Source organism: Patagioenas fasciata, chromosome 1 (genome assembly GCF_037038585.1).
Source record: "Patagioenas fasciata isolate bPatFas1 chromosome 1, bPatFas1.hap1, whole genome shotgun sequence".
Lineage (NCBI taxonomy): Eukaryota > Metazoa > Chordata > Aves > Columbiformes > Columbidae > Patagioenas > Patagioenas fasciata.
In genome coordinates, this window is record NC_092520.1 from 147,500,278 (window position 1) to 147,509,403 (window position 9,126).

The window sequence follows — 9,126 nt, forward strand, 5'->3', positions numbered from 1 at the left end:
CCCAAGTGCGGTTGGGGGAGGGTGGGGGCGGGGCAGGAGTGTCGTCAGCGGCGCGTGTGCCCCGGCCCCACGGCCGTTGGGCGCCGCGCGCCGCCCGGAGCGGGAATGGCGCGGCCGGTGAGGAGGTGCGTGCGGTGGCGCGCGGCGGGGTACGAGGGGCGCGAGCCGCCGGCTCAGCCGTCGCCCGGGCGGCCTCGAGGCGCGCGGGCAGCTCGCGCCGAGCGACGCCGAGTGGCGTTTCTTAGAAGGCTTCGAGCGCGCGCGCCGCCCGCGGCCGTTACCGGCTGAGGGACCTTCCTGCCCTCAGCCCCGCGGCCGCCCATCGCAGCCCGGCGCCTCCACACCGAGCTTCCCCGTGGCCTCTTGCAGCGCGGGGCTTGAGGACGGGCCCGCGCTGTTTCCCTTCCGGCTGGAAAGAGGCGCAGGTCTTCTCCCTGGAGCGGGCGGCGGGGGTCACTGCATCCCGCGAAGAGTGGCCCTGGCGGGTGTCGCCCCTCGGGTGGATCTCTGGCCACGGGGTGGGCTTGAAAGTGCTGCCGGTGCCTCCTCTGGCTAGGGTATCACCGGCACCGACGGCAGTGCCACTTAAGAAGCAGCCTTAAGGTGCAGGGAAGGCATTTCAAGTGCCTAAAGGTCACCCAGGAGATAAATTCAGTCGCCTAGTAGCAGTTCTGAGATGCTGTGTACATAAGGAGGTCACAGTGTTACCACAAGGAGAACAACAGTACTGTTATTTTAAGATTTTTAAAAACCTAGAAGCTATTCCTAATGGTACTGTATCCAATAGCACTGGTTATACATACATTTGAATATACATTGTTTTAAGAAGAAAGTTTTCCAAAAAGGTTTTTTTAAGATAAAAAGTTTTACAAGAAAGTAAAATGTGACTTACCCAAAAATCAAGTGTTAGCAGGTCAAGGTGCTCAGTCTGAAAAGATTAATAGTGTACATTTCCCCCCTTCCTCCCCCAACAGGAACAAGAAAATTGTTGATTATTCTCAGTTTGGGGATTTGGAAGATGATGGTAAGCAGTGTGTTCTTGTGCATTACAAAATGCCCAATATGTAACCATGCAAAATATTCTTGTAGTGTCTTTCTTTATAATGAATTACATAATTGAGAAGGCTCTTACTCTTTTCACTGGAAATAATCTGGGCACACTGTTACATATCCTAATTCAACAAGAATATGATGGCTGTAAACCAGAGTATAACAACAGTATGTCAGGAAACTGGCAAATACATTGTGTCTTGTTGCAGGAAAACCCGTTTCTTTCCCTGCCTCATTTTTCAGTGGTAATTGATTGTTTCATGTGCGCCTTATGATCAATTCACAGCATTGTCAATCAGAATATCAAGGAGTTGTGAATCATCTGTATGTAGATCTGACGTTTTTCCTGCAGCTCTCTCTTGATGCATTTTGGGCATGGACATAGCAGTCAAATTTTGAGTTCCATTGATATTCCAGGCCATTAGTTTTCACTACAGTCTTCCTTTACTCCAAGCCCTGATGGGTGTTGTGCATTTTTCTTAGAGAATTTGATTATTTTAAAGGGTTTTTGTTTTGTTTTGTTTTGCATTCTGTTTACAGGATCCAGGGAACAGTTTGAATTGATGGGGAGGGAAGTGCAAAAGTAAATATGTTGAAGGCCTCGTGTGAATCATATGGATTAATGCAGATTCTTAGTTTAAATGTGGTGCATGACTTTTCTGAGTTTGTACTTGACCATTTGTAATATTAAAGAAAAGTACAATTTCTCAGAACCATTAGTGATCTTATCCAAGGTTCTCCATAATTTAGAGAATACTAAACATGATTATATTTTTCCTTATTTGGCACTCTGATATGCAATGTCCTCAGTTGGTATGCTTATAATTTTCTTTGAAAATTGAAAAAATGCATTGTATTTGGTAAGAGGCAATACAAAAATGGAAGAAAATGGGAGCAGATTACATTTTTTTAAGAAAGGGAATGATTCACAAACCACCAAGAGCTATAAAACTGTTTAATGACAGTGATTACTATTGTAATTGATTGCTGTTCACTATATTAAAAAGTGGACTTCTAGTTATTGAAAAATCTGGTAACACATTGGAAATTGAAGCTTTGTTGCCATATTGGTAATAAAAATTGAAATAGTTACTGCTTGAATGAAAGTATATGCAAAAGAGGTCTTGTTAAATTTTCCTTTAAAATACAATTAAGAATAATATAGTTGTGTTCTTTAAAAACAGAATTAATTTCAGAGAGGTTATCTTTGGTATATTTTCAGTGTGTGATGAAATTAAGTTGAATGATTTATTTTGGCCATAGAATATAGGAAAACCCATTAAAGTTTGTTGCTCTTTCCCAAACAGATGAAGACTTTGCTGTACCTTCAAGCAAAAAATCCAGAACACAGCTCAAGGAACCAAAGAAGGAGAAAAAAGAGAAGCAAAAAAAGCCACACGAATTAATTCCATTACAAAAACAGATACCTAGTAAGAGGTAAGAAATACTGAAGTGTGACCAACTCTGTAAAGTTGGATTTCAGTAAGAGTATTTGTTTTTTCTTTTTTTTCCCCTAGAGTTTTAAGTGGCTCAGAATAAACAACTAACAACTTAGTGCAATAACGATTTTCCACTTTATTAGTATAGTTGCAAATCAGGGATATTGTCATTATGCATATGTTTGAGTTGAGTAGTGAGTTATGTCTGTTTTGTTACACCTCTACCAAACTCCAAGTGGCCTGCATAGGTGCAGTAACAGGTTTACATGTCTGATCTTGTCTTTATATCTCTACAACACAAAATAATTGTAACAATTCTGAGTTACTGGGCACACCTAAAACTGAAAAATATAAATACAAGTTTGATTCCTGAAGGAAGAACATATTGAAAGCTCAATAGAAAATACAAAGTCAATGAAAAGGGAAATCTGATTATTTTGGTGGTAAAGTTGTGCATAATATTACATTTCAGTGTGGTATTTCAGGCAAATGTAATAATCTTTTTTTGTGATACCAAAAATAAAGTTGGAAAAATGAAAAAGTTTCTAATGGCACGGCAAATGTTTTGGTCACATTTATTTGATGTGTAGCTTTTACGGATCCATCAAGGAGCTGAAGATAAGTGTAGCTTCTTGAAGAAGTAAATAAACTTAATGTCTAAAAACATGATGTCTGTTGTTTTTTCCAACTGACTTTTATTGATCTGTAACAATCTCATTCTTAGGATGTACTTTGTCTGAATCTTTTCAAATGTTTTGCAATCATAATGTTTTTAAATCTAGTGTACTTTAAATATTAGTATGTACTTCAAATCTTTTCAGGAAGTAATATTCATATGATATGCTATAAGTATATATTGAAATATTAATCTGTTTACAAGTATTTGAATTTAAAGAAGTTCAGTGTGGCAGAAGCAGATCTGTAACACTCATGTCATTGTTTTATTATTTAACATATTTGTTTTGTTTTGTTTTTCCAGGATGTCTTTGGATGACAAACTTTATCAAAGAGATTTGGAAGTCGCCTTAGCCTTATCCGTCAAAGGCAAATCTGCAAATAACCTTGAGGTGCAAAATTCAGAAGGACAAGGTTATTTTACAGTTAAATGCAACACTATTTATATGGAGTGAATTCAAACATGACAATTTATTTTTCAGTGAAATAAGTTGAAATTCATGTTTTATTTCAAGATGTCATGATGAAGAAATGAGACTTTCTAGGTGGTGCCTGTCTTCTTACGTTCTTGTTATTTTCTGTGAGAAATATAAGATTTTCCAAGCATATAGTTTGACTAAAGACAGATAAAAATGTTAGCTATTTTAATTTCTTAATATCTTGACTTTTTATAATGTGATTTTTGTGTACTAATATGTTATTTGTTTGTTTTCTGGATGCTAAAACAGATGAGACTATTGAATCAGAAAATGTACACAGGAGACCCACATTTTCCAACTGCAGTGTAGACAGTGAACTTTTAGGTAAGCTGTTCTCATACTCTGTCTTTTCAGAAATAGCATTTCAAGATACATTTAAGTAGCTTTTCTTTGTTTCCATTGGTTTCTGTTTTTCACTGAGGTGAGAAGAGTCTTTATCTTAAATAAAGACTGAAGGATGCATTCATTTTTTCATTAAAAATTTGAGCCCAGTCTTAAAATGGAAAAACTCTGGGTTGCTGAATGAAATTATTACAGATCAATAAAAGCCAGCTGGAAAAAATAACAGACGTTATATTTTTAGATGCTGAGGTTTAGTTCTTCAAGTAGCTACACTTAACCTCAGCTCCTCGATGGATCCGTAAAGACTAAGCATCAAATAAATGTGGCTCAAACATTTGCTGTGGCATTGGAAGCTTTTTCAGTTTTCCAATTTTAGTTTTGGTCTTCCGTCAACTTGTTCGTTTGATTACAGATAAATACTAATAATTTTCACAACCAGGAATTATAGTTTGGTCAGTTAAAAGAGTAAAATGAGAATCACATGAAAACAAATGCCAATGATACGCTTCTGTATAGTGTACTTCAAAATCACTAATATTCCTGCTTGGTTTTGAATCAGAGAATAGATTTACTGTTAATTTCAATTAATTAGAATACCTTTTGTTTTCTAGGTCTCAATCAGGTTATGGATGATGATGTACCTAGGGGTGACTGTAGGCAAAGGACAGCAGCATCTAAAGTTCCAGCACAGCAGAAGAAGTTACGAACTGTTGACAGTGATGATGGAGAGAATGCTACTGACTCTGAACCAGAGTCTGTACCCAGTAAGTTCTTCTCTATAAAAACACCCTCCTTAGATGTGCTTTGAATGTGATGCCTTACATTTAGTTTTTATTTTCAGTTTAATGCATACTGCTTCTGCTTTATCTTTCCTCCTCCCCTACTGAAGCCTTATTTTTTAATACTAGTGGCATCTCAATTGCACTTTGGCACTAAATTAAACATTGGAGCTTATTTGTGCACATTACTCAAACTGACAAAAATGATACTTCTCATATATCCTGTTGTTGTCTGGGGTTTGCATCCAAACAGTGACTCTGGAGTAGTGTCAGGTGTTAGTGCTTTCAGTATTGGCTTTGTTTAAGCTTATTTTAAAATTTTCCCCTCCTCCAATTTTCAACTCTCAGAAACCATGCTTCATCCCATTGGAGGTCAGTCTGTCCTCATACTCTGCATCTGCTAGCAGCCTGGTATGGAATTTCTGCAGACTATGATAGACGTCTCTCATTCCCCAGTGGTAAACATGTCTGTATCCATTGATATATTCCTTGCTGAAAGATTTATTGGAAAGTATTTCTAGAATTGTCAGTGAAATAAAATATCAGGGGAATAATCCAGATGTTCATGTTGATAGGGAGTTATTTTTAAGATTTGCTTATGTCTGTGGGCTTTAAATAATAAATGTATAAAATCTTCCTAACAGCTGAAATGAGTTATAGTATTTTTCCACTTTAAATAGTCATGATTGAGAATATATAAAAATCAGAGTCCCTGTCAAATAATTTTAGCTTTTTCATCTTGTACACATGGAATATTAGTAATTCTGCTGTTAAAATTATTATTGTATGCAGCTTATACCAGGGCATTCCATTATGGAAGTACAGAGCAAGAATTCTGTAAATGCAGAATGTGTTATGGAGGCTATTTCTTTCTCAGATCGACATACAAATACATCCAAATTTGTTTTACTATATCCTTGAGATATCCTGGTTCTTTATGCCCAGAATGTGATTGGAAGACCTTAGAGTGATAGTAAATTGTATTTCCTTTAAAGAGATGGCATCCCTTTTCCCTGCTGTAGGTGAGGAGTCAGAAGAATATTCAGATTACACTGAAGATGATGATATAGACTTTGCTATGGAAAAGAAGAAGGTCAAAGGAAATAAAAAGAAAACCAGACAAAATATGTCAGCTGAAAGAGAGAAGAAAACCCCCAAATCCAAGATTAATGCTACAGGTAAGTTTGTACTATGAATTTGAAAGAAACTTTTTTATGATAAAAGTCGCCTTTATTTTCACTAAGGAATAGATGAATTTGACTGAGAGACTGCCTGCAGGGCTGTGATGCAAATAGCTATATGCAGAGTAATAGGGGGAGACTAGAAAAATATTCTGTAAGAAACTTTATAAAAAATTGACATTCCTTACAATAAAAGCAGACAAAAGAGATGGATGTCATTTACTTTTATATATTTAGCTTTTAATAAAAGGTTAAATAACAATTAATGATTTGAAAAATTTTTAATTATAATTTCAGAGCTTCCTCTTGCAGTTGCATTTTTGAATTTTTAAGTCAAGGCTAGCTAAACGATACTAATTCTAACTACTTGGCAAAAATCGTTATGAATGCCCTTCAGAGTTAATTGTTCATTATGTTGCTAACACAATTTGTTTTAAATACCTTAAGAAAATTCTTGTCATGGTGCTAATCTTGTGTCTGACTTGGTGATGTGTTTTAATTTCAGACCTGAGTTTACAACATGTAATTTAGTTTGAAATTTGTTTTGGTTGTAACAAGAAATTGTTTGGTTTGTGTAGCTGACAGAAGAATCTTCCCTCTTAGAAATTCAATGTCTGGCAAGTCATCAAGAAAAGGTTGTTACACTACTTGTTTTCAAAACAGGATTGACATTCCAGAGTGTAACAGGACTGACTGTATAAATATATACTGTTAAAGACATGACAATCTAGTAACATATTTATTAATTCACTCACTGCAGAGAGCTTGTGGTGTACAATGATCTATCACCATATGCAGTGTGATGCTTTCTAAGATTGCTTTTATTTTCCAACTAAGGTTCACCTGTAGTTTCTTCTTCACGGACAATGGAACAAAAATCTGAGCCCACACAAAAAATGACGTCTAGTTCTTTAGAACCAGTTGGGAGGCCTTTGCATACATCGAGTCCTGTAACAGACAAGAAGCCTAAATGGATACCACCAGGTACCTGTGAGATTGTAGCTATAAACAGATACATTAGTTGGCCTGAGTTTTTAGCAGTCTCTTCTAAAAGCAAATAAACAAATAAACAATATTTCAGAAAAATCACTGCCCTTTTATAATGAAAGATGTTATTTTGATCTTAGATTTGAAAAGGAAAAAAAAAAGTAAAAGAAAAAGCTATCTCTGGCTTCTTTTCCTCTTACAGCATTATCCTTGACTCCTTTATGTGGGGAGGTTATTAAAATATTTTCCAGAGTGTGGATCAAAACTTAATCAATAGATTGTCTTGTGGCCATTTCTCTCTCATTAGGAGCTTTCTTTATCTCTTGTACGTGCTGCTTTGTTATCTGTTATAAACAAATAACCTTAGAAATATGTTCGAGTGTTTTAACTGCTTTAGTAAAGCAAATGCTGAGAAGCTTTATTCTCTTAAGGTGTTTGAGCATGCTACTGCTGATTCCTGCCTCTTAGTTAGATTTTTCCTTCATATTTACTCTTGTGTATGTGTTTCATTCTGTTTGACTCCTTGCTCTCAAGCCTTCTTTTCCCATTCAGAATTGTGTTCAATTGTGTGATTCTCTGTGGAGTACCTGAAAATGCACACTGGGAGCAGTATTTATATGCTTGTCCAGTATTGCTGCACTGTGTTGCTGGTTACTTAAACATGAGCACCATACCTGCTGCATTTGCTCCCAGATAGATTGAATCGCATTGACTATGCTGATCTTCATGTGCTTCTGTGGCATGCTGTTCAGCCTTTTTTGCAGTGTGTTTAGAATACTTTTTTTTTTGTTCTGCTATGAAAACTATAAAAAGATAGCAGTTATATGATTTTTCCCTCTAAACTTCTTACACTTTTTTTTTTGTTTTAAAATTGTTTTCAGCTGCATCAGGAAGCAGTAATAATAACTCTATGAAATATGTTTCGATTAAGTCACCTACTCGGTGTCTCAGACTCGGCCTCTCCAGACTAGCAAGAGTCAAACCGCTGCATCCCAGCGCTACCAGCAGTTAAGTGATCAGTCGCAAGGTGCCACATGAAGGAAAAGACTTTGGAAATTATTTTGCTTATAGAGAGTGGGCAGCAAAAGCTACATGGCATCATACATTTTGTAGGACTGTTGTTTATGTACATGTCTAATTCTATAATGAGTTTTTATTCTGTAAAATGCGAGGCATCCCTAAGAGCTACTGAATAATAATCTTATTTAATCAAGGTGGCATCTGGGTCACCAGCTCTTTGATGTATTATACTCAGAGATATGGGGTTTTGATGATGTTAATTCTCTGATACCTAAACTCTTGGCATTAAAATAGTCTAGACAGCACTGTGTCAAATTATAGAATTTGATACCTCAAACAGATTCTTAACACAAGTGAAAGTCACAGTTCAAAATATGTTTCTTGGAAGAGTGAAGTTATCACTTTCCACCCCCTTCTTGGAAAGTTTGTCACCACTCTCTCAAAATCTGTTAATGTTTGCATATTTTGTATGTGGATTTTAATGATTTTTTATGTATTATAGGTATAATTATTTTTTAGAATGTCATATTAAAAAAAACCCCTAAAATAAAATACTTTATACCATCTAATTAGTCTTATCAATTGACTTTATGTATTTTGAAAATCTCTTCTAGATTTTGGCTACAGTCCTGCAAATAGTTTTGCATGTGCATACTCGTATCAGAAGTTGACAGTATTAGTCAGGCTTAAACAATGAGGATTTTGCTTTGAACTCCTTGGTCTTCGTTGGAGGCCATGACACCATGCATAGTGGATTTTATAAAGCTTTGAAGTGATAGTTACTGAGTAAGGAGACTGAGCTTTCACACTTCGTAGTCCACAATGTAAATACTTTCCTAAGTGTATTGACTATGTCAGATAGTACAGGAGATGCATTTGTCCCCATATTACATAAAAGATCTGGTCATGATCAAGTCAATTGTATTAACAAAAGAATATATAGCCCTATTTAGAGTCATTACACAGACAAAAGCATGGTGCTGCCTAAAGTAAAACTCTGGTTTGACAAAATACTTTTTAACTGTATAGTACTTACATTATTGAAACAAGATGCTAAGAAATACATATTTACTAAAAAAATATGCATATTGCCTCATGGGAGGAATTAGAAGAAATCTGTGGATGAAAATCTGTTTCTCAGAAGCAAGGAAACGTGTGCATTATGACATAACAT

General features: G+C 36.4%; 1 protein-coding gene across 1 annotated transcript; it reads left to right on the forward strand.

Annotated features, from left to right (window-relative positions):
- Positions 1–19: 19 nt before the first annotated feature.
- On the forward strand, positions 20–8,521 carry RAD51AP1 (RAD51 associated protein 1). Its single transcript, XM_065842402.2, has 9 exons — positions 20–125; positions 975–1,024; positions 2,358–2,487; positions 3,469–3,578; positions 3,893–3,967; positions 4,597–4,749; positions 5,787–5,942; positions 6,783–6,929; positions 7,814–8,521. Exons 1-9 carry the CDS (start codon positions 106–108, stop codon positions 7,942–7,944), a joined length of 972 nt encoding a protein of 323 aa, XP_065698474.1. The 5' UTR covers positions 20–105; the 3' UTR covers positions 7,945–8,521.
- Positions 8,522–9,126: the final 605 nt, after the last annotated feature.